At 40.2% G+C, this 23,833-nt stretch overlaps 3 protein-coding genes across 5 annotated transcripts; 1 reads left to right on the forward strand and 2 right to left on the reverse strand.

The window, feature by feature from the left end:
* Positions 1-217: 217 nt before the first annotated feature.
* bokb (BCL2 family apoptosis regulator BOK b) lies at positions 218-9,558 on the reverse strand. 2 transcript variants are annotated; one of them, XM_031735612.2, is made up of 5 exons: positions 9,093-9,558; positions 8,346-8,673; positions 7,236-7,364; positions 3,522-3,685; positions 218-1,270 (listed from the first exon to the last, which is right to left on the reverse strand). In XM_031735612.2, the coding sequence occupies exons 2-5, from the start codon at positions 8,566-8,568 to the stop codon at positions 1,145-1,147; spliced, it is 642 nt and encodes a 213-aa protein (XP_031591472.1). In that variant the 5' UTR covers positions 8,569-8,673; positions 9,093-9,558; the 3' UTR covers positions 218-1,144. The 2 variants fall into 2 exon arrangements, with proteins under 2 accessions (XP_031591472.1, XP_039457620.1); XM_039601686.1 differs by lacking the exon at positions 9,093-9,558 and adding an exon at positions 8,836-8,994.
* A 2,150-nt stretch (positions 9,559-11,708) lies between these two features.
* Positions 11,709-19,160, forward strand: elovl1a (ELOVL fatty acid elongase 1a). Its single transcript, XM_039602535.1, has 9 exons — positions 11,709-12,004; positions 15,718-15,946; positions 16,517-16,607; positions 16,804-16,994; positions 17,081-17,161; positions 17,299-17,355; positions 17,438-17,543; positions 17,656-17,795; positions 17,936-19,160. The coding sequence occupies exons 3-9, from the start codon at positions 16,547-16,549 to the stop codon at positions 18,242-18,244; spliced, it is 945 nt and encodes a 314-aa protein (XP_039458469.1). The 5' UTR covers positions 11,709-12,004; positions 15,718-15,946; positions 16,517-16,546; the 3' UTR covers positions 18,245-19,160.
* A 575-nt stretch (positions 19,161-19,735) lies between these two features.
* On the reverse strand, positions 19,736-23,801 carry cdc20 (cell division cycle 20 homolog). 2 transcript variants are annotated; one of them, XM_031735588.2, is made up of 11 exons: positions 23,679-23,801; positions 23,123-23,333; positions 22,854-22,993; positions 22,682-22,778; positions 22,447-22,572; positions 21,718-21,914; positions 21,527-21,621; positions 21,194-21,431; positions 20,954-21,079; positions 20,321-20,438; positions 19,736-20,206 (listed from the first exon to the last, which is right to left on the reverse strand). In XM_031735588.2, the coding sequence occupies exons 1-11, from the start codon at positions 23,784-23,786 to the stop codon at positions 20,028-20,030; spliced, it is 1,635 nt and encodes a 544-aa protein (XP_031591448.2). In that variant the 5' UTR covers positions 23,787-23,801; the 3' UTR covers positions 19,736-20,027. The 2 variants fall into 2 exon arrangements, with proteins under 2 accessions (XP_031591448.2, XP_039458467.1); XM_039602533.1 differs by having other exon boundaries at positions 20,096-20,206; positions 20,248-20,438.
* Between the last annotated feature and the right edge of the window lie 32 nt (positions 23,802-23,833).

The raw sequence follows: 23,833 nt of genomic DNA on the forward strand, positions 1-23,833 counted from the left end.
ACAAAGAGGTCCTGTTAACACCATTTCCACCAGTTGTCTGCCTCGGGTTTTCAAAGTTATCTAAGCCGCTTCTTTTTAACCAAATCCAACTCTTCCTCAGTGACCCAGGCAGCAATAAACACCCTCACCTCTTCACCCTACAGGGCCATTCTTTACCTCTAATTCCTCACAGCAAGAGTAAGGATGCGCCTGTAATAACAAAAGCATCACAAAAGTCCCGTATGTGAAGTTTCAAGTTTATTATAGGTTTCATAAAAACTCTTAGACACACACATTTATAAGTTCACACTTAAAGTGACACCCATCACACACAATCATCCTAAAAAGCCGCTGTAGTGGCATCCTCATACTGCAGTGCCTTGAAATGCAAGTCATTAAATAAAAAAATAAAATCATAAATAGACTATTTACAGATCTAAAAGGAAATCAATGTCCACAAAAATATGCACATTCAGTATATATATATATATTCATATATTACCATTCCTTGAGTTCTTTGGCCAAAAATAAGCGCAATGAGATCCAACGTTTCTCTTCGTTATTTTTAAAAGGATCATATTTGTAAAGAGACTCTCTTTGTGCTTTGGTGAAGTACAATAGAGTTACTCCATGAAGTGTAAACAGTTGAATCCACCTGACATTACTCTTGAGGCGTGAACTCACTTTTTGAGACTCGAACCTCACAACAGGACCCAGCCAGCTGAGCGTCAGTTTCATCACAAACACAGTTTTCGCCTCTTTAAGTGTGAATATTCTGAGAAACACCACATTAAAACATCTGAGTGTTTGTCTCTGGAGTATGAACAGCCTCACGTAACAACACTGGAGAAGCCTTGCTTACTACACCGGTTAAAGCAGTGAGAAAATACATCGAGGCGGAGCGATATGCTCTTAAATGTCACAGTGACTACTCTTTGGATGAAGGGTAACCACTTCACGGGCTCGGCCGACATTGAGAGAACACAAACATTTGCTGGTCAAACATTTGCTGAATGCCATACACCGCAGCAGACTGAAATCTGCCGGCAGGCTCAATCCCCATCAATCACAGCGACCCTCTCCACTCCAGCTTTTTATTGACAAGTCTGAGATTTTAATCCCACGCAAGACACCCCCACCCTCCCACCTCCCACTCTGTGTTCGTTCACGGCTCCTTCATGATGTAGACGTACATGGTGGTGAGGAAGTACTTGAGGGACTCAAAGGCGGAGGACAGCCAGTTTTCTTCAGGGGAAAGATCCTTCTTTACCACACATTTTGTGATCTCCACCTTAAAAAAGAAATAAAAGGGACATTAAAAAAAACCCACAAACAAACTTGTTAAACTTCTTTAAGTATAAATATTAAAAAGGAAACTTTGAGCTTCCACTTATTTTCCGATATATAAAATTTCACACATACACTTTAAGAATGCACTGGACACTCATATTGAACAGGTGTTTGTGCAAGTTATTCCTATGAGCCAAAAAGCATCAGATGCTTTGCACACTATTTCAGATGAGGGTTTTTTTCTACTCTTAAATCTGTATGATGTCACTGATAGCAGATTTTCTCATCAGCTCTGGCTAGACGCAATTGGGAACAGCCAATCATAAGTCAGGAAGAAAATTAGACAGCAGATTAACTGAGGAGCTACTACGAGGACTGATCTAAGGTCAATAAGGATTATTTTGAAATGTTAATCATGCAAAGCTGCCCAAGGAGCTGGAAAAGAGCAGAATAGATGCATTTTAGTGAAGAATACAGTTGCAATGAACTGAGTTTTTAGCACTTTAAAAAAAAAAAAAAAAAAAAAAAAATCACACTTAATGTGGGATTAAATTGCAGTTATTGGAATTACAAATAACAAAATAAACTGTTTAAACATTCACTGAAAACTGTAACAAATTTGATGAAATGTTATATTTTATTTTCCTTAATTTTATGTGAGGATGTCAGTATTTTAATTCTAGTCTATAGATGTCACTAGTATTACAGGGGGGTTTTTGGAGGGGGGGGGGGTTCTACCTGAATTTGTGAGACTGAAAGAAAAACGTTTTTAAATGTTACTGAGAAATTCAAATGACTTGAATGTCGTAAGGCAATTTCACTAGTGGCATTTATTATTGCAATCTGTTGTCTCTTTTGTCAGTCCACTAAAAGTAAAAATACTGTCTGACTGGGAAGATGCACAGAGACACACACACACACACATTAAAGTCAAATAAAACTGAGTTTGAATATTATTTAAATCAAGCATAAGAATACTCCACTTTACAGGAGAAATTTTTCATCATCAACCAGCAGGAAGCCAGAGTAAGCAAATAACATCCCTGTAGCTCAGACTGCTGAAAGACGACTGAAAGCTGACTGAGCTTCATGCACAATCAGCATGCATGTACAAAGCAGTGCATCAACCCCCCCTCCCAAAAAAAACAAGCAAATGCAAATCGTTGTCTTATCTCAAATGTCAACTTTTTATGCATGTCATGTTTGCCCAAAACTTTGCTGCAGCAACATGCAGAAGTAATGATACAAGGCATATGACACAAGACAGTATACCCTTTTCCAAAAGTATATTTTTACATATCAAAAGAATATATTTTTTTAAAATGATCTGGTCCTCAAAATAAGTTGTGGCAGTTTGTTGTCAAAACCTTTGCACACATTTGAAACAACTGTTATTCTTCCCAGGAGTGGCCGTTCCAGCAAATTCATTGCAAGGTCAGACAGTACAAAGCTCACAGAAACTGTAAAAAACCCAAAATATACACCTCAGACTCCAAAGGCCTCAGTTAGCATTTTGAATGTTAAAGTTCATGACACTAAAATGAGAAAAACACTGAGCGAGTTTGGAAAAATTGGCAGGAGAAATCCTCATCTCTCTAAAAAAGAACATGGCAACACAGCTTATGTCTGCAAAGTTTCATGTGAAAAAACCACAAGAGCTTTGGAACAAAGGCCAAAGTGGAGATGTTTGGACTTTATGCACAGCACAACGTTTAGAGGAAAACCAAACAGCATAAACACCTCATAGAAACTGCTAAGCACGGAGGTGGAAGGCTGATGATTTGGGCTTGTTTTCTAATCACAGGACCTGGGCACCTTGGAGTCACTTAGTTGACTATGAACTCTGTATATCAAACAAGACTGTGAGGGCATCAGTCTGACAGATAAAGCTTGGACCAATGTGGGTCATGCTACAGGCACAGCACCCAAGACATACCAGATTTACTGAAAAAGATAATAAGCAAGATGTTGCAATGACACAAAGTCCAGACCTCAACCTTTAAGAGAGCTGTGTATAAATGAATGCCAGCAAATATCAATAAACTGATGCACCGCTGTTTAAAACAGTAGGTCAAATTTTCTCCACAACGATGTGAGAGGTATGTAAAACACAACTGGAGACAGTGTGCACTCTCTTCTTCTTTTGACCGTCATTTGTAATATTTAATCTTGAGCGGTTCCCTGAAGTGAAAACTGGGCTTGCGTCATGGCCTTAATTACTGAAGATTGTCATTAGAGAGGCAGAAACTTACCCATCCTCCCCGTCTCTTCAGCCAGGGAACCAGGAATTTGCGGACAAACTGTCCCAGACTGTCCACTAAGATGTGCACTGTGGCCGGATGGCCTTGTCTGACACAGTCCACTGCCAGGGCTCCAGCTACGGCGTACATGGACACCACCTTACCCCATGTTATGCCTACAGGAAAAAACAGACACCAGTGGATTATGTTTAATTATTCTATATCTGTGTATCAGTGCTTCCACAGTTCAAGCTGATCTGGATTTTGTTTAGCTGCAGCCACCGAAAATCAAACTGCCATCTTTACCTCACTATAAACATTCCCTCCCACACAAAGCAACGCCCGTCTCTTTCCTTCTTTCCAGCTACATATTCTGTGACCTGACAGGAAGCATGCAGGGCAGTTGGTGCACCTTGTAAATATGAAAGTCAACAAACTGGTGTTAATGCTATCAATAAGGCCACGCCAGGCTGTAAAATAAACAGGTTTAGACTGCACTGCCACTGACGCAGTTTCAGATACGGGAAGGTCAACAGGTTCAAAACTGAAATGTGAATGCAGCAGAAGTAGCGGAGCTGAAAAAGGCCAAGTATTTGTCCCGTTTTTACTTTAATTTAGTTCCAAGAGGCGCAGACCTCAAAACAGTCCAATATGATAAATGAGGGCATCCGGCCACTCCAGGCAAAGTTTCCAGCGCAAAGAGGGATTGTTATAACGAACGTCAGTGATGCAGTGCAGGGCTTAATGGCATTGGCCCCCTTTAGCCCTGCTTGCATTGTCATGGTTGCTCCTGAGAGCTGAGCCACAGCTTCTGAGTGTGGCTATTAAAGGATAGAGCTCTGGGTGAGCTTAAATGAGATAACTGTCCGTGGAAGCTGTCAGAGCACGTCATGTCTCCCTCCCTACTGAGAAGCGGGCCAAGAATAGAGACAAGATTGTCGGGGATAAAGCTGGAAGAGAGGAGGGCGGAAAGAGAAAGAACAGAAGTGGGAGGCAGGTGAAGATGGATGGAGGAGAGATGAGCCGTGTTGATTTTACTGAAGGCGACTGCTTCCAAAGGAAGATATGTGGATATGATCCACACATGCCATAAAAATGTCATTCCTTTCTGTCCACCACAAAGTAATGACTAACTAAAAGCTTAAAGGGTGGTTTTAAAACAATCTCAAGACTGCAGGAAAAACACACATGCCTTCTTTTTTTAAAATATATTTATAGTCAAGTTTCAACCCGTCCCAGAGGGCTGGGGCTGCCTGGGTTCACCAGTTTGTTGTTCTTGAGGAGGAATCCCACGCCGTTTCTAAAAATGACACCCTCGTGACGTCAAAAAGAGCAGACATTTATCCAGAACACAAGCATGAAAATGTCATTAACCAAGTCTGTGTTTGATCTTTCCTGGTCCCGCGCCAAAGTTTTACCAGACTCTCTAATCTATCCCCGAGGTGCGTACAGAGGACATAAAGTCACTCTTTATTTGGATCCTTCAAAATGTCATTCCTTCTTTGGACAGTTTACAAAACACATCTGTTGTCAAGACAACTTTAAAAAAAAAAAAGGCACAAGACCGAGACCAGCATGATCGACTTCAACCAAATACACTCATCTAGAATTTAACCAACAGGCTTTTTGAGACATTTGTTCTGCAATGTTGTTCTCACTTAATTAGCACAAATCACTCCAAGCCAGGAATAACAGGAAGAACCACTTAGGCTGTTTATCCAGAGGTAACAACCGTGAATCAAGTAAGAAATTCCACATTCAAGCCAGAGCCAGCTGCTGTTGTCCTAACCCATCTCTCCTTGGTTTTAATCTAATGAACCACAGGAACAGCTAACCATATATTTTTATTAAAGAAACGAGTACATCAGAAAGTGACAGCTGAGGCAGAGCAGTTTGGTAACAACCTCAGCAATGCGGAGATGGCTTGGACACATGCAGAGGAAGGATAGTGGACATACTGGGCAAAGGGTGTTGAACACGGAGCTGCCAGGCAGAAGGAAAAGGGCAAGACCGCAGAGAAGTTTCATGGATGCCACAATGTGATTTATATGACTTAAAATGGAAGAGGATTGGTGAGACAGAGGTAGGTATAGGGTGAGATGGAGGAGATGACCGGCTGTGGAGACTCCTAGGAAGAGCAAGAAGAAGAATACGAAGAAGAAGAACTGCACGAGGAAGAATGTGTTGCTAAGCTACATCAGCATAGATTGAGACAGGATGACATTTAGCAGAGGAAGCAGAGGATGTTTATCTGTTGCCAGCTCATTAACTTCGAGTCATCTTTGGTAGTTATTTCAAAGTTCACTTTTTTTTAAAAATAAATAACTCTAGATCTTAGCAAAAAAGGAGGGAGTAAATAAAAAGTAAAATACAAAAAAAACAAAATTATTTTCACCTATTGGCCAACTTATTTTAAAAATTATGGCAGTTCTGGGATGATACCTGCAAATTTTTACATAAGGGTATTAAAGTAAGGCTGTGTCTATATTAGACTGGATGTAATAATAATAACAACAACAACAACAACCAGATGAATTATTTGCCAAAAACAACACCTGAACTATGTGAGGACACAATTACAAGAAGATTTACTTCGAATTTAAAAATCACACCACCAAAGAGTACAGCTGGAGCTCGTGATTTCCTTTGTGCACAACAGCAGTTGCTTCTGTATTTGTGCAAAATTTAAGAACAAAAATTGAGAAAATGCAGAAAAAATTCAGCATCTGAATAATGTCACATATCTTATAAGTAGCTAGATCATTCTTCTTTCAGCTTTAGCCTTATTTGGAAGAGATCACCACAGATCATCACTCGATAATTATCCTGAAGCAACCCACCCAGGGATTTGTGTCTCCTAGATTTTGAACCGCCTTCCTTAGCACACTATGGAGTTACCAACTAGCTTTCTTAGACTCTATAAGTGAACCTTGTACTGCCATCCGTCCTTCATTCTATTTTCTTAAATGCCCATCCAACCAGACTCGAGCCTGTCCCAGCTGACAGCGGGCGAGAAGCAAGCTACCCCTAACATAACACACACCTTTTAGGGTTACAGAAAGAAACCAGAAGCAACATGGAGGAAAACTTAAAGATAACCTAAGAATATGTAACCTCAGAAAGGTCAAAACTCAGAAAAGCCAAAAACCAACTAGAAAGCCCAAAACTTTTTCTTAGGCAGCACCGTTATCCCCTGCCACCCTGCATTAATTTTACTTCCTGTGCATCTTTCTGTGAGGCCCAAGATGGGACCTGCTGGCTTTACGCTACATTAAACCATCCATCCATTTTCTACCGCTTATCCAGTTCAGGTTACATCCTGTGCAGGTCGCCAATCTGTCACAGGACGACTCTATTAATTCAATATGAAAAGTAACAAATTAACATTAAAGAAAAATGTTTGAGCCCTCTTAGCAAGACACGACAATGCTGCCAAAGAAGCCCTTTTATGTTCAGCATCCACATCCCAAACTTGGGCTCAATTTAGTAAACTAATGTCTAAACTTAGAAACTTGGATGTAGGACTAATTATGTGTTTCAGATGGAGTCTCACTCCACCTACATCTGATTCGCACCCACTCGCTCTGAGCCTGAGCCTGGTGAAAGCTGCAGAGGTCCACAGTCAGTGCCTCCATAAGCAATCAGGAGTGAAGGTCACTTCCTGCGCTGTTTTAATTTCTACTGCGATGCATCATCAACACTCTGAGCTTCATAACAGCCTTGTACCTGCTGAGAAAATCTCTGTTGCTACGCCGATGAAGGCATCCGAAACCATGTTCTCCATGGCAACAGAAATGTTGAGTTGCCGCGCCACGTTCCTGTACAAACTGGGCTGTATACACTCCAGCTCATCGCCTAGGTAACAGAGGGAGAGCAGAAACAGAAGAAAAAAAAAAAAGAAAAGGAGAAAAGTCTGTTAGGAAGTGAATCTGAGCAAAGGAGATTTAAAAACAGGTGAAAGTGTAGCACGTCACACATTTTAACCTGCTTGAATATCAAATTCAAACATTTCCCGTGGCAGGAGGTCACTCAGATACCCGAGTGCTGAGAAAAGATAGATGTGAAGAGGAGGGCTGGACCGCTGCTGCCTGGTTTTGGTTCAAGCTGTTCTCACACATGCAGATATAATCCTCGACTCATCGTTTGGTCTGAGCTCATCAGAGCTTCAAATGCTCAGTACAGGCTGTATAGACATGTGGAGTATAAGCCTAAAGTGTTGCTTTAATATAATGCAAATGTAGCAAACACTCCAGTATAGAGACATAGGATCATAATGTAGGTGATCAGCAAATTCAGTCTCTGATCATTTACAATTTTCTGGTTTCTTTACCCTTCTCTGAAAGCAGGTGGAAATTCATTACAACCGTTGCTACTTTCTGACATTTTATGGGCCAAACAAATAATCAATCAGATGAGCAGCTAATCGGCAGATCACGAAAATGGACTGCATGTTAGACTGCAAATGCGTGAAATGTAATGTCAATAATTGCTGAGATGCTCAAATTTAAACAATGACTTAAACACAACATTTCCTTTTATTTTAAGTATGGTTGTTGGACAAGAAGAAAAAAACATCTCAAAAAAACTCTTTGTCCTTTTCTTTTATCCTATTTTTGATAAGGATCTGGATAGAAAGTCCCAAACTGTACTTAACACTGTGAGGATGTGATAATGAATTCTTAGTCTTCCAGCCTACTTACTTATAAATGTCAAGGCCTATTTTCATGACAGCAATAATAATGAATAAATCAGTTAAAAAACTGGCATGATCAAACAAGGCAATCGTGGTTCAGAGGTCATCGATAAGGTGACATTTATGGAAACTGCTGCGCTTACCAAGACAGAGAAGCACCATAGATACTTCAGCTAGCGCTGCGTTCGAGGGAGAAAAATTGAGCTCAGTTTTGGACCATCCCAACCCGTTCTGGTTGAGCCTCGACAGGATGTAGTCTCTGCACAGCGCCTTAGACTGGGACACCAGCTCCTTCTCGGTCAGTGATCGGTCAAACACATCCAGGACCTCTGCAGCAAACACTGAAGACCTGCGCAGGACCTCCATGTCCTCATGCAGGGGTGAGGGTGAGGGGGGGGGGAATCTGTAAGTCAGAGAGCCTCTGACTTCTTTCAATCAGCTCAGAGTTCAGTGGTGAAGATAATATGGCAGCTGTGAGGAATAGGAGTAGATGAAAACAGGTCAGATAAGAGGAAAAAGAAGCAGGTGATTAAAAATCCCTGCTGCTACTACACACTTATTTTTTTTAATTCACAAGAATGGTGGGTGAGTGTATAAAGACATTCAGAGTCTAAAACTGGAGCAGAAACTTACATAAGAATATGATGGAGGCGTTATTGTTGTGAGTCACATGGTGGGATAGTCAACTTATTGCTACACTTCTTGGATTATGCAACAACAAGCAGCGATACCACAAAATGACTGAGGAAATATTTTGTTTCCCAGTCTCAATATAACACACACACACACACACACACAACCCCATCGAGCTTTTTTCACTGCAGTCACAAGTTAACCCGAATTTTAAATCCCTGAACCGCTTTAACACGCGAGAAAAAGACCACACTTACCATCAGCATATCCACATGATGACAAACACCCGCGCCTGATGTCGCAAACGCGATTTATCCGATAATGGACCTCCGATTTATTAATTAGTAGACGTTTCAGAGCGAATCTCCGAGGTGTTTCAAACAAAGCTGGACTGTCAGAGCAAGCGCATAAAAACTCCTCCACTGTGCAGACAAACCGGCCCAGACAATCAAGCAAACAACAGGCGAAGTTCTGTTCTCATTTTCACGCAGCGGATAGTGGGTCCACTTGTTTCTCCGAGACGCACCGAACGAGGGGGGGGAGGCGGGTGGAGGACGCCTACCTGTTGTTCCACCTTGCCATTGGCGCGCGGTGGGTGTGTTCGTTTCAGAGCCGGGAAAAGCCCGGATAAGGAGTTTGACAGCCGCCGCCTCCCTCCCACCACAAGCAGCTGCTCACCCCGGCGGACAGAGGGAGACAATTCAACTGTAACTACTTTCATTCACAAATCTGAGGGGCGATTAGCTCGGCTTTAATAGAATAGCCAGTTCACTCGCATTGTTTCTAATATTCAGCCGTAAAAAAAAGGGTTTCAACACTCTGATGCAAATCACCATTATGCTGTGATTTGAGCACAGGTGTGACTCAGGAGCCGATCACCTGCCAAAGTTCATGTAACTGTTCCTGAAGCCAGAAGTGTGCCACTGTCAATCCCCTGCAGAGCTCCTACACGGCGCTAGATGTCCCGCTCTGCATGTGAGAATAAGCTCATGGGCTTTGTGTTGTTTGGTAATATCTATGTAGATTTACTGCATTGCATCCTGATCTGTTTATTTGTTTATTTATCTAAGGTAATGAGATAAGATAACTCTTTATTGTCATTGCACTGTCATACTTAGTACATACAAAGAAATATTTGCTACAGTCACGGAACACAAAAGAAAAAACTCTTAATGTCTTTATATTTTCTGTCATCTTTTCAGTCAGAGAAGACCAGCTATTTATTCATTTGGTTTTTATTTGTTGTTGTTTTCTGCTGTGTGTGTGAATGTGTGTGTGTATTTGTTTAAACATCTTTGTGAGGACCAAAAATTAGCATCACACTATACCTGTGGGGACAACAGTCACTTCTGGGGACCAAATGCCGGTGCTCACAAATTTAAAAGCGTTTTTGAGGCTCAAAAATTGTTTTTTTAGGGTTAGGGTTACTGTTGGGTTATGGTTAGGTTTAGGGTATAGGTTAGGGTTAGGTATTCATTTCTAAAGGTTACGGTTTTGGTAAGGGGTAAGGAAAGCAATGTTTTTACTAAGATGTGTGTGTGTGTGTGTGTGTGTGTGTGTGTGTGTATGTGTGTGCTGTTATTAAGGAGGGCTTTTATAATTTAGTTTGTTTGGCTTTTTAAAAACAAGTGATCTAAATGGGAAAGAAATATTACAATGTAAACTATATGAAAAATAACAGGTGGAATAGCATTGGTTAAATTTAAGTTTTTATTTGAAAAGACTGTAAAAATAAGATTAAATAAGATTTGCAACTTTGCTTATAAATTGCACACATGTTTTATTTAAATCATAAAAAATAATCCAAAGGAATTTTTTTGAGCTGGTTTCATTAATTTTCTATTTGGCCATGCGGTGTCGCTGTTTCTCCCTTTTAGTTTGTTTAGCTGACAGGATTCATAAAGATCATGATGAAGTTGGTTTTAGATAACAATAACAATTAAAACAATACAATATATATTTTTTAAATAGTCAAAATAGTATTAATAATAATTGTTGAATAGTTAAAATTGTTCAAAGCTAATACACGTATGTGATGTATTAATGTAGGATACTTAACCGAGCCTTTGGAGCAGGACCACAAAATCTGAACTGATTCTCAGATGTGTGAGCTCTCTGTTACTGTTTAAAACGGAGGATATCTGGAGTCAGAAATGACATAATAAGAAATGAGAACAGACCCAGATAATAAACTGGATTTGTATAGATAATTAACTTGTTAACACCATTGATGGAAATATTTCTAGAAGCCGGTAAGAATGACAACCTTCTACATCAAATTATATTACTTCCAGGGAAAACCTTCAATCTTCTGGACTATAAGCCAATGCCAGTGTAACCAAAACTACTTTATCTTTTTCAAATTATTCCTTTTCTGCGCTCCAACAGATTTCCTCCAGTTAAGTAAAAAAGTGTTTGTAGGGTTCACACGGAAAAACACAAACACAAGATCTGTTTGTTAAACTTGCTTTTAGATCGTGGGAGATTAAAAAGTCCAAACCCATTGTTTACATCACTGAGCTGTATTCCATATCGTCGTGTTGGTGTTGTTCCCAGATCATCATGAAAATGTTGTTCCAGGATCAACATTGCAAGTGACCAATCAGAATGTTGTGACGTTAGTCTTTTGCGCGCCAAGCCATTCCTGCATTTATGAAATTCCAATGTTGAAAGGACAATATCAATTGTGCTTACCGTTTATTAAAGGGTTAGGGTCAGGGTCCGTTGATCGGTGGACAGAGGCGGTTTCTCGCAGCTTAAGTGCAGTTTTTTGTTTTACGGCACTTTTTCCCGAAGTCGCAAAAGTATGACGTCACAACATTCTGATTGGTCACTTGCAATGTTGATCCTGGAACAACATTTTCATGATGATCTGGGAACAACACCAACACGATCGTGCCACATTCTTGATGCACGTGTTTGATTTGGCAAAGATTTCATGCCGGATGCCCTACCTGACGCAACCCTCCACATTTATCCAAGCTTGGGACTGGCACAGGAAGTACACTTGCTTTTGACCCCAGCTGAAAGAAGAAGATCACACACATCAAGGCTTATGGTCTTAAACCACTGCTCCTCAATACAGGCTCAATACAGGCTTCTGTGGCGCGACCAGTTTTTCACACCATGAAGAGCAGAGGCTACATTTAAAGTTTTGGCTTCACAGGAGGTACAAACGGTATCATGCAAACTCTGATGCTATGATGTGTTTTGAAGAACTGAGCCATTTATCCTCTTTAAATATCCACAGCTGAGAATTACATAAAAGCAAAACAGCAATTTGTGCAAACACAGGTTCAAACAATGTGAACATAGAAACATAAGAAAACGCTGGATTTTAAGTGTAGTACACTGAAACTGTTAAAAAAGTAGTAAAAAAACTAATATAAAAATTCAGTATTGTGATAAATGTTTAGCGTGAAGATGCTCTGGTTCTGAAAGGTTCTGAAACTATCAATGGTCTCTTGTATCCTTGCTTTTTCTCTTTTGTCGTGATCTTATATTTAAATCAGTGAAAGATTTAATTTTCCTTACGTGTTGATTTTTTTTTGTATAAGTGTAGGTGTTAAATAAGCTGTAGTTTTAAACTACATCTTTTCAGATTTCTTTAAAAAAAATCCTCATAAATGAACCGAATAAAGAAAAAGATTTTATTATTTTCATTGTAAGCTAAATGCACAGAAAGATGATTTACAAAGTCAAATCTCAGCAGAAGATTGAAAATGGATGCCATGCCTCAGATGATTACCCTACAATTGGTTAATGTTTATGTAACACCTGCCAAGTTAAACTCTGACAGTATAAATATTCCAGGACAAAATGCTCAGAGGCCAAAGGAACATTGTGTCACTGTGTTTGTCCGGACAGAATGATTAGAGAAAGACCTCAGAGTGAAATAAAATCCCACGAGAACCAAAGTGATACAAAAAAAATAAACAGAAAACATTTTTTAATGCCAAAATCATAATTACAAAACTTGCTCTCGACAGACAAAAAAGCAACTTGGGGACCTTTTTTAAGTTTGGTCAGGGATACAGCTCTGACACATAGTCAGTCTGAATAACTTCTTGCTTCACATTATGTGATTTATTTGTTATTCTATACTCTTGTGGAAAAAAGAAACATCTTGTCCTTTAGGTCTGCAGCAGAAGGGCTGGAAAACTGCAGTTTCAGGAAGACAAACGCACAGTCATAAATGCACAACACACACATATTTTGAATTTCTTCTTCTGTCACTCAGAGAGCAATCACACACCAGACGTTTGTCTTGTCTTGCACTTTTACCCCCCTTTAGACAAAAGAAAGAAATTAAAAGTGACAAATGGTGGCCCTTCCTCCTCAAAACCAAGCTAATGATCTGCAAACAGATTAGACTTCTGCATGGTGATTCCCTGAAAGAGTGTTTATTTCTCTTGGCATGCTGATTATTGCTGATGCAGGCTTTATTCACATAAGGATTAAATGAAGCATTATAAAGTTAAGTCATTGTTTTCACTGGGAGTGCACTCAAGTGAATGGGAACATATGATCTCAAAAGATTTTCAGTGTGGCTTCTTGGTCCAGTCAGTTTTGCACAATAAAATAGTTTTCAAGGCTTTAACGTTTAAATGCATGATCAAAAATAATAAAATAAATACATTTATAGGGTCAGACACCTGCAATAACTTATTTAAAGTCCCACTTAAATACTTTTCTACATGTAAAGGGAATTAGAATGGGTAAAGTGAGACTATAATGTGTTTTGCAGTAATTTGTATAGTATTTTTTTCTAAATGATTTTCTGTATACTGTTTACATGATCAAAATTAACTGAACAAATCCTAAAAAAAAATAATAAATAAAACCAAGCTTGAACTCAGAGCACTGAATGGATTTTTCTAGAATACCCACAATATGAAAAAGCTTTGTCAGGCTTTTGAAATTCCTCACTTAAAACTTGCCACTGAAAAGTTACTCAAGATCACAGACTCCAGTTATTTTCCATCGTAGACAGGCACCTGTCTCGGTTATTAGCCTAACAATTGCCGAGTGAGGGATTTTATTGCAAGAAAACAGTGATAAGAAAGAAAAAACCTTTTCACACATATGATCAGTATCACAAACCTGAATTTTCATATACATGGGGAGGGGAGAAGAAAAAGAAAAGTGACTTTCAGCTCCAGTGTTTGGTAGTGTCTATACAGTTTTGTTTAGATGGGCTGCAAACAAGCAACGGATTAAAAATGACAATGCTGGGATATTTACACATAAACATAATGAATTACATAACTCGGTCACCGCTAACCACACGTGAACTCGATTGTGTTTCTTCACAAACAGCACAAATGCTCTGGAGCGCCAGATTCCACAAATGACAGAATCACTGAAGAGAGAATGTATGAACATGGGCGACCATGTGACTTCTTAAGCAATCCTCACTGCTATTAAGCACAGAGCTGAGAATTTAAAGAATGAAAACCCCCTGAAAACCATACATTTCACACCCCATTCATTCATTCATTTTTCCACATCCAGATGAGGCCCATCCTGCCTAATTTTCCACAATTGGCTAAGTGAGGGAAACTATTATCTGTGCTGCACAGTGGGACTGAATGTCAGCTTGTTTAGCTGTTTGTTAGCTCATATGCGATAAACTGAAGTCAGTGTTTAACAGTCACAGGACCAAGATGGACAGGGAGTGTGTTGTATTATTAAGGAATATGGCAGCAATGGAAAACTGCTGACCATGGAGACAAAAACACCTAGTCTCACATTCATGTCAGCTTATGCTTAAAAAGGGCAAAAACACTGCAATAAGCAGCATGTTGCTCTCATGCTGCATCCCTGCACAGTTAGACTTGGTTTGAATGACCATTTTAAGTTCAAGGTTTTGTCACATTTCCACCGATGCATGGATGATTTAACACATAAGTGTCATTGCCCATAAATGGGCCCCGTCTCTGGGTGAAACTGAACTGTTAATATGTTAACAAGATCAGGGTATTACACTTACAATTTGGTGCCTACCATGAATGTGAATGGCACATTCAAGAAGCCACCTGTCGAGTTTTTAAGGGGCTCTATCTGAAACTAAAACTGCCCGCGTTGGAAAGTCTTTACTTTCTGATACAATGCGTTGCATATGCAAAACAATTTGACTTTTCTTTTCACTTTATGTCTTTCACGCTTTCACCTGCGTGCACCTAGTGTTAAAGTGTCATATGATATGTAAACATACAGCACTGATTCCCTCCTCCCCGCCTCCTTCTCTCCCTCTTTCACGTGCACGGATGCCTTTCATTCCTACCTGCCTCTCCGTCTAACCTTGTGGTGCCGAGTGAATTTCTAGCACTATCCAGGCCTCACGCCCAGCATCGCTGGTGCTTGGGGAACAGGTAGAACCAGAGGCACCAGAGGGCCTGTCAAACTGCTGCAAGGGTTGGGCAAATCCAAATGTGTCATTAAGTTTGTGAGTGTATTGTGTGGGTTTGCAACCTTTAACCTAAATCAAGTATGAAGAATAACATTATTACTTTATCCTCATGTATCTCTTTACTTTATTTATATCATGGCTTTTGGCAATCTGTATTTTTAGATCAGTTCATTTTTTTTCTCTTAACTCTGTTTATTTTCTTACATTTTATTGAGCTTATTAAGTAACAATGGAGGTATTCGCCTTTGGCTCTGGGTGTCTTATGCAGGGGGCCTACCGCTTATTGATGAGGCAGTCCAATCACAGGCAGTCTCAGTGTGGACAGAGAGGTGGAGCCAAGCACTGAAACAGGGTGTGGTTGTGAAACTACAAAGTAGAACCATGGGGCTTAAATTGAGCTGAATGAGCCCAGTCCCATAGTTGTCATAGCTCTCCTGTCACTTATACTCATCTCTCTCTCTCTTTCTCAGTCTTTCCTTAAAGACTTTTAGCTACTGTTGGGCTTTTTGTGTGTGGTTGTGTAAATATCATACATCAGAGGACAGCTGGAGGCTTGAACCCACGGAAAATCCCTTCATGCTTCTGGTTTTTCTGCCTGATCGCTCTCACGGGTGTCGCAGATCTGTTGGATTCACTGGATTGTGTGCTGCCGGCTGTGGCTGAGGAGCCGCTTTCCTCGCAGACAGGAGTGCTCAGAGGGTGAGTCACTGGTTACACCTTTTAGCTTTTCACCTTTAGCCTTGTGGCTTCTTGTCAAAACTGAAGAATAAGCTTGATCTGGTTCAAAACAACATAAATGATTTTGTCTCGTTCTACAATTTTACTACCTGAGCTTCATGATCTGCTCATATTTCATTCACTCATGTGGCCACATGGGCCAATTCTTTGCCTCACCTGTTTGACTTGCTCTGTTAGTCCCAATGAGCGTGTCATTGTTTTAAGCCCGTCATCCAAAATCACTTTTCACAATTCTGCCGAAAATATCTACGAAGGGCTTCTTTTGAAAAGTCTGAGCTGTGAAAGACATTCTTAAATTCGCTCTTTTTTTTCTTTCTTTTTTTCTTGTATATTTGTTTGAAAGATTGGAGCCGAGGGCACTCAGGGGTGTTTGTTGAAGCTATACAGCTGTCTCCTGTTTGTTCAGTCAGTGGGAGAGCAGGTGGAGCAGTCATATTGTTGCTCACCTGCCCAACCAACCTCTCTTTCAGCTCCGTTTCATCTCCTGTTCTCTGACTCTTTGTCTTTTTGTACTGTTCTTTTTCCCCCCAGGTGTTTTGAAAGGGTAAAGAAGCAGTCACCATGCTGCGAGAGGCTTTAACAAGCATTGTTAAATTCCACAGTTATCTACAATCAAGAACTGGTAAGTCTCTTCTTTTCTCTCTTCACACCTACAATCTGTTCAAATCAGAACATTTTATTTCATCATCATCATCAGGTGTGAAACGGCACAAAAGTATGTATGACCTGAAGTGCCGGTGGACCCACCCAGATATTCCAGTATGGAACCATGACTCAAGGACTAAAACATGCCTGTGTTTCCTGTATGCGTTTTCCAGATGCCAGAGTCAGAGATTACCCTCTGATGCAGAGCCCCGTGCACATGACGACCATCCTCCTGGGTTATGTTGCCTTCTCCCTGTACGTGGGGCCTCGCGTGATGGCAAATCGCAAACCTTTCCACCTCAACACTGCCATGATAATCTACAATGTTTCCATGGTTCTGTTGAATGCCTACATAGTGTATGAGGTAAGACGAAAAAGTATTTGTTTGCTCTCTTTTGATACAGGTGTGACGTCAGTGCTAACAGCTGCTGGCGTGTTTTTTACACTTAGTTTATGATGTCTGGATGGGCCACCACCTTCACATGGAGATGCGACCTCATTGACCTTTCCACCAGCCCACAGACTCTTAGGGTAAGTCAGTACATTTTTACAGAGGAGCTTTCATTGTCTCAAGCTAACTTTTTTTTGTTTGGTTTGTTATTTTTATTTTATTTTGTTTGTGATTGAGTGTCAGATATCTGACATCACAGCCCTCTTCCTTTCCACAGATGATTCAAGTTGCCTGGCTGTTTTATTTTTCCAAATTCATTGAGCTTCTTGACACAGTAGGTGCATTTTTCATCTTCCTCTTATTATTTTGGCCTTTTGATCAGTTAACTGTGACTGATCCCATGTGTGCTTTTGCAGGTATTCTTTGTGCTGAGAAAGAAACAAGGTCAGATCACATTTCTCCACGTCTTCCATCACTCCTTTATGCCCTGGACGTGGTGGTGGGGCGTCACCCTGACACCTGGTGAGCTTACAAACGCATGTAAACACATTGACAGTGCAAGACCAGCACAACTTTTCTGTGACATGTTGCAGATGTACATTAATGTAATCTTTTTTTTTACCCACTTCTTAAGCTGGAGGAATGGGCTCCTTCCATGCCATGGTGAATTCAACAGTCCATGTTATCATGTACACCTACTACGCACTCTCTGCTGCAGGGCCTCGCTTCCAGAAATACTTGTGGTGGAAGAAGCACATGACCGCAATCCAGCTTGTACGTTGGATTTTTTGTTTTTTTTCCACAGCAACATATTCAAATGAATGACGTATCTGGTTTTTGGCTACAGCTCAGCTCTTTTACAAAAACTAATGTTTAGGGGGGCTTTGTTTTTGTTTCCCCCTCTTGTTTTACAGACGCAGTTCATTCTGGTCTCCATTCACATCAGCCAATACTACTTCATGGAAAAGTGTGACTATCAAGTGCCCTTGTGGATCCACCTGATCTGGATGTATGGGGTCTTATTCTTCCTCCTGTTCTCTCACTTTTGGGTGCAGGCCTACATAAAGGGCAAAAGACTTCCCCTCACACCCGAAAAGTCGAAACAGAACGGCTCAACCAGCGAACCGTTCACTGTGGTGGCAAACGGCAAGCACCTTCAGAACGGGAACGGTCACCACTACACCAACGGCAAAATCTTCATGGGCAAAGTCAAGGAAGTCTAACGTGGTGACCCCCGCCTGGAAACGAGAAGGACACATAGACTGTTAGTTGATATTAACACCATTAAATTCATCATTCATATCTACTGGCGTATTGGACTGACATCGACTTCAATATGCTTCATCTAAGTTTCTTTGTAAGTCTGGTCTTTTGTGAAAGTACATGCACTGTTCTTGGGATATGAATGGTGATCTCTACCTGCCCACGTTGTGTTTGTAAGCTGTAACTGTGATGAATACCGTATGAAGATTGGTGCTCATTTTTGTCACTGATAGTATTCTTCGACTCGGGCTCGATCCGCACTGTTTTTGCTAACATGGCCTTTGTTGCTTGGGCGTACGGCACAGTTTTCACACAAGACTAGTACATGTAAATAACTGCAATTATGTTAGCCCCCCCCAAAAAAAAGGATTTCACTGTAAATGTCAAATATTTAAATTTTTTTTTTTATTTATCTTTTGAAATAAAACTAAATTTAAAGGTCTTTGTAATTTGAAAAGCAGTTATGGTGTGCACTGTGACAGAAACATGTTACGCCTAAACTAAATTTCAATTTTAAGAGTTATGGGAAAGCAATGTTATACTGTATATTACAGTATTGTTTTTTTTTTTTTGAATAAGTGCACATACACTGCTGTGCATGTTCATCTGTATTAATCCAGTCTGAGTTTTACAACTCTGTATGGTCTGTTCTCTTTGCACACTGTGCTTTAAGTTAATAGGCTTTCTATGCTGTTATTTCTGAATTGTAACTAAAGAAGTATGAATATACTGAAACCCATCAATGTTTGCTGCTACTGATTACTTTTTTTTAAACTTGTATGTGTCCTCTGAGGAACAGAGGTTAGGCCTTTTATGCGGTTTTAACTCTTGGTCAATTAAAGATAACATTATGGGACTTTTCTAAAAGAAAATTTAGCTACAGTTGCACATCAATTAGTCTTAACCCAAAGAAAATGTACATGAATGCAAAAACAGCTTGTTCATTTTTGCAATATGACAAATATTTTAAAGAAAATATTCTGCATATGAGCCCAATCAGCACTGGTCAGTGTTCCTTTTAACTTAATGGCAAGCACTCAGTTCTCTATTCAGACTGAGCCACCTTGTGGCAATATTCAGGAATTTGCATTTACTGTAAAAGGAAAAAAATAAAATACATCAATGAAAATGAAATGCATCCTCAGGCTTTAGATACTTTAGACACATTTACCAAGGTAGTCTTTAAATTTTATCAACCAACACTACAGAATAACTGAGCACACATTACAGGAAGGTAGAATAAATCAAGACAAAATGAAATAATCACAGGAGGGAAGTGATCTGTTATAATAGATCAACTTTGTTTATCGTTACATCACAAGCCAGCTCTAGTCTGACAATGAACAGATTTAGGTGTAGATCTTAAGGATGTATTTTATAAACAAAAACACCACACAAACACCCACCAGTAAACTTTAAACTGGTCCTGGCAACATCAAGCAACACAGAGGGAAGCAGATGTGGTAAAGTGTTTATTTATAACCCAGGTATACAGAACATTCTGATTAAAACCCAACTAGGTTATAAATACATTTTAAAAACTGACTGAAAAATCACCAGTACTGTAAACACAACAGTAGACCTGCATAAATAAAAATAGGCCATCAACACTTTAAACCACCAACTGGAGCAGCGCAGGCAAACACCAGGTGGTTCCCTTTATTGTGGATAAATTAAAAAAAAAAAAAAAAAATGCAGATAACTCAAACATAACTCATAGATTTAAAACCTCATTGAAACAAATTATCTGATTGACTGATGAATGACACTGCTGGTTGATTTCACCATCCTCTCTTTAGCCTTCTTCTTAATGGGATCCATTTCAAAGCTCTTCCACAAGCGAATGGTCTCATCTGCAGCAACAGTAGCAACAGTAGAGCAGTCCGGACTGAGAGTCAAACTCAGAACTCTGTCGTCGTGGCCTTAAAGGAAAAAAAAAAAAAATTTTTTACATAAATTATACCAGTAGAAAGGAGGAACAACAGGTTCTTAGTTCACTGGATGTGCCTTTAAAGATATGGACAGGACTTGTTTACCATTGAGCTCTGCGACTTTACTGAGAGAGGGATATTTCCAGACAACAACATTGTTGTGGGCATATCCATGAGCAGAGACCAGCTCCTTGTAGTTGGGTGCAAACACCAGGGATGAGATCTGAAAAGTTGGATTGGATGAGACATTTAGTCAAACACTAAACACATTGACCATTAAAACTGAAGGGTGTGGAACAGGGATGTCAAACACAAGGTGCAGGGGCCAGAGTTGGCCAAGTAAAGTCTCCATTTTTGCCCACTGGACAAAGCTAGGGAGAGCGTAGATTTTGAACTTGAACCAGCTTTTCCTATTGATAAAGACCTTCCACACTACAGTAGCTCATTCCTAATATTAAGGCAGAATTGTTCATTTTAACCCCTTACAACTAGTGAAATATGCTGTGCATTAACAAAATGGGAAATTCTGGGAGAGATCTTGATGTAATTTTACAATATAGAAAAACTGAGATGTCCTGTTGAAATTGCATTCTATATTAAGACATCTCAGGGATTAAAGGTTTAAACATCTTTACACAGAGTTTCACTGGTCCAGCCCATTTGAGAACAAAGTGAGCTGTATGTGGCCCACAAATGTAAAATTAGTTTGACATCCCTGGTCTGGAAGGAAGCAGTTACCTGGGACTGAGTGTCAAGTGAACTGATACAGGAGCCACTGTTTACATTCCAGATACGGATGTGGCGGTCGCTAGTACCACCTCCAGATGCAAGGATATTTGGCTGCCATGGACACCAGGCCAGAGCCTAGAACAACGGGACACACACACACACACACACCTTCATTTAATTCTCATAACAAGCAGGAAGGGAGAGGAAAAGGGAGAAAATTAGCATAATGAACTTCTGTTTGCTGCCCACCTTGACTGCTCCCTGATGTTCGCTCCAGCAGCGGATCAGCTGGCTGTCATTGCCGGCGCTGCCCTCCTGTGCACGGGGCCATATGCACACCAAGTTGTCATTGCCTCCACTAGCCAAGTATCGCCCATCAGGGGACCACTTAAGGCCGCACACCTCCTGCGTGTGAGAAGTGAGGGTGCTGATGTGATGGTCTGCCACCCTCACATCATGGTGGTGGATGTGTCCTGATCTGGAGCCACTGTGGGGGGTGGTGAAAGAAGAGAATGCGCACTTGAGTGCAAAAATGGAAACCACCAGGGGGATATTACAGACTTTGGTAGGAGAAACTTTTACCTGGAAAGAATATGGTCATTCCAGCTCAGACTTCCAACCCTTGCTGTGTGGCTGGCCATGCTGCGCAAGCGCTTCTGATTTTCAACATCCCACAACTAAAGGAAATCAATACAGTTTAAAAAAATAAAACTTATTCTGTTAATGTCCCATATTCTTTTTAACTCAAGTGGCACGATGATCTCCACACTGACCTGAACCTTGCAGTCACTGGTGCCGACAGCTAGGTAGCTTCCCTCTTTAGTCCAGGCCAGGGAGCAGATGTAGTCCTCTTCACGCTCCATCTTCATGAGAAGAATGATGTCTCCTTGAGTTGCATCCCACAGGTAAACACTGTTATGAAGAGCCACAGCGAGAAAATTTCTACTGCTCCAATCGAGTAGATTCAAATCTGGAGGGAAAAAAAAAAAAAAAAAAAAGCCTACATTAATATTAAATGTTAAAGTTTTCTTGATTTAATAAACTAGGATGTTTATGCAACATCAAATTCCATTTGCATCAGGAATTAGATCAACATTCCCAAGTTGTGTTCCAGTAAAAAGAAAAACACAAATATTTGTTGCACTTAAATGCTGCTGCAGCACATTCATGACAGAGCCTTGTCGTGACCTGATAGTGTTTATATAGCCAGTCATAGATACACAACAGTGGCAACAAAAAAAATGACATGCACTGCTGGCATCTTTGATCATAAGGTTGGAGGGCTGCTCCAACTTTCCTAGTGGGAAGTCACATTAAAAAAATTCCAGCTGGGAAGTCACAAATTAGGACTTCAAACTGAACTTACAACATTTCCTCATTTAGAATTTATTCATCAGTGTCCATTCTCTGCATTTCTGTAAATATGTGGTATCATTTAAAGATTTGTTGTAATTAAAGTCAATTGTATAGAGATTTAAAATCCACTTAAGTGTCCAACTTACAGAAATCATTTCTAAGATCAGGAGCATCCAAGATCCTGTCAGGAGTTGAAGATATGTATCTGGACTTTTTAATAGAGGCAGGGGTTGCTGTCTGAGTGTAGAGGACCTTTAGGTTGTTTTGGTAGCCTGTAAACAAGAAAGCGACAATGAATTTTAAAAATAAAAAATAAAAAAAAAAAAAAAAAATAATATGCCTTCAACATAGCAGATATTTATGAAAGTTACATATTTCTACCTTCTGGTGCATTAAGTGGCTTCCCTCCCAGATGGAGGATCTTTGCATCTTCAACGTTGTATCCATTCAGTGACACAGACCACGCTTTCTGGGTTTCCTTCAAATAGAGAGCCACACTGATTGGCATCCTCCTCATACAAATAGAAGCTTAAGTGTTTGTTATACAACTTACTGATGTAACTGATGGGTTTGTGTCCGCTGGCTCATTCTCCTTTGTCAGAAGGAAAGTTGCCACATCCATTTGCTTGCTGTTTCTAATGGGAATGAAGCGATCACCCCCCATCTTGGATGGCGTTTGTTTCTTGTTTTTGCCTAATATCCATTTACAAAAACAAAAGAAAAAAGAAAAGAAAAAAACCCACACACCAGTGGTTAACATTTGCAAAGTTAACTGCAAAGCTTTCCCCGACACACGAGTATGAATGCAGACGAATACACTACCTGGCGTTTTGCTTGGTGTTTTTGATGAGCTCAGGGATACATTAGCAGACTTTCCCGGCGACAAGCCGCTCAGGGCGGATGTGTTTGATGAGCTCGCCTTTCTCTGCCACCTCGCCATGGGAGCGTTTGTGATCGGCATGTCCAGCTTCAAGATGCTGTGAACGTCGTTCTCAAACCCAAACTGCGCCATTTTATCGACGTTTTCATAGACCTGGACATTACGACAGATAAACAGTAAGTTCGTATCTGATGTGAAACGATATAATGGCTTACTGACAGCTACGATGCTCAATCTAATGATAGGATAGCATCTGTTGATTTAAAAAGTAAATCACGTCCGCTTGAAACATTTCGCTGTGCTTCTGTTCCTGTTTTGAACGTTAGCTTAACGTGACCAAGGTAAACGATTGTGTAGCATGAATCCAATGAAAAACGCGTTAGCACTATCGCTTAACCGATTTAAACTGACTTAATGTATAAACAAAATAAACTTAAAACTAGTACTTGAAATTAAAAGTATATTTCTGTAGGTTCAAAATCAACACAATGACCTCACCTCGTCGAGAAAACGTGAAATGCAGGGAAGCACAAATTCTCGTCTCTCTCTTGATTTTGAATTTCGTGCGTATGACGCCACGACGTTTAAATGCCACAGAGCGCTCATGCGATTGGTTAGTTCAAGCAGCTGCCGTTAGCTCGGCGCATTGCTAT

This window comes from Oreochromis aureus, linkage group 18 (assembly GCF_013358895.1).
Source record: "Oreochromis aureus strain Israel breed Guangdong linkage group 18, ZZ_aureus, whole genome shotgun sequence".
Taxonomy (NCBI): Eukaryota; Metazoa; Chordata; class Actinopteri; order Cichliformes; family Cichlidae; genus Oreochromis; species Oreochromis aureus.

Excerpts from the sequence above, each read along its gene's own strand:
- bokb (XM_031735612.2), bottom strand. The coding sequence starts at position 8,568 with ATGGAGGTCCTGCGCAGGTCTTCAGTGTTTGCTGCAGAGGTCCTGGAT. Across the intron at positions 7,365-8,345 it reads TATGGTGCTTCTCTGTCTTG|GCGATGAGCTGGAGTGTATA; the intron begins GTAAGCGCAGCA and ends TCTGTTACCTAG. Across the intron at positions 1,271-3,521 it reads TGAAGAGACGGGGAGGATGG|GTGGAGATCACAAAATGTGT; the intron begins GTAAGTTTCTGC and ends TTCTTTTTTAAG.
- elovl1a (XM_039602535.1), top strand. The coding sequence starts at position 16,547 with ATGCTGCGAGAGGCTTTAACAAGCATTGTTAAATTCCACAGTTATCTA. Across the intron at positions 17,356-17,437 it reads TCATTGAGCTTCTTGACACA|GTATTCTTTGTGCTGAGAAA; the intron begins GTAGGTGCATTT and ends GTGCTTTTGCAG. Across the intron at positions 17,544-17,655 it reads GGGCGTCACCCTGACACCTG|CTGGAGGAATGGGCTCCTTC; the intron begins GTGAGCTTACAA and ends CCACTTCTTAAG.
- cdc20 (XM_031735588.2), bottom strand. The coding sequence starts at position 23,786 with ATGAGCGCTCTGTGGCATTTAAACGTCGTGGCGTCATACGCACGAAAT. Across the intron at positions 22,994-23,122 it reads AACACCAAGCAAAACGCCAG|GCAAAAACAAGAAACAAACG; the intron begins GTAGTGTATTCG and ends AATGGATATTAG. Across the intron at positions 20,439-20,953 it reads CACTTGACACTCAGTCCCAG|ATCTCATCCCTGGTGTTTGC; the intron begins GTAACTGCTTCC and ends CCAACTTTTCAG.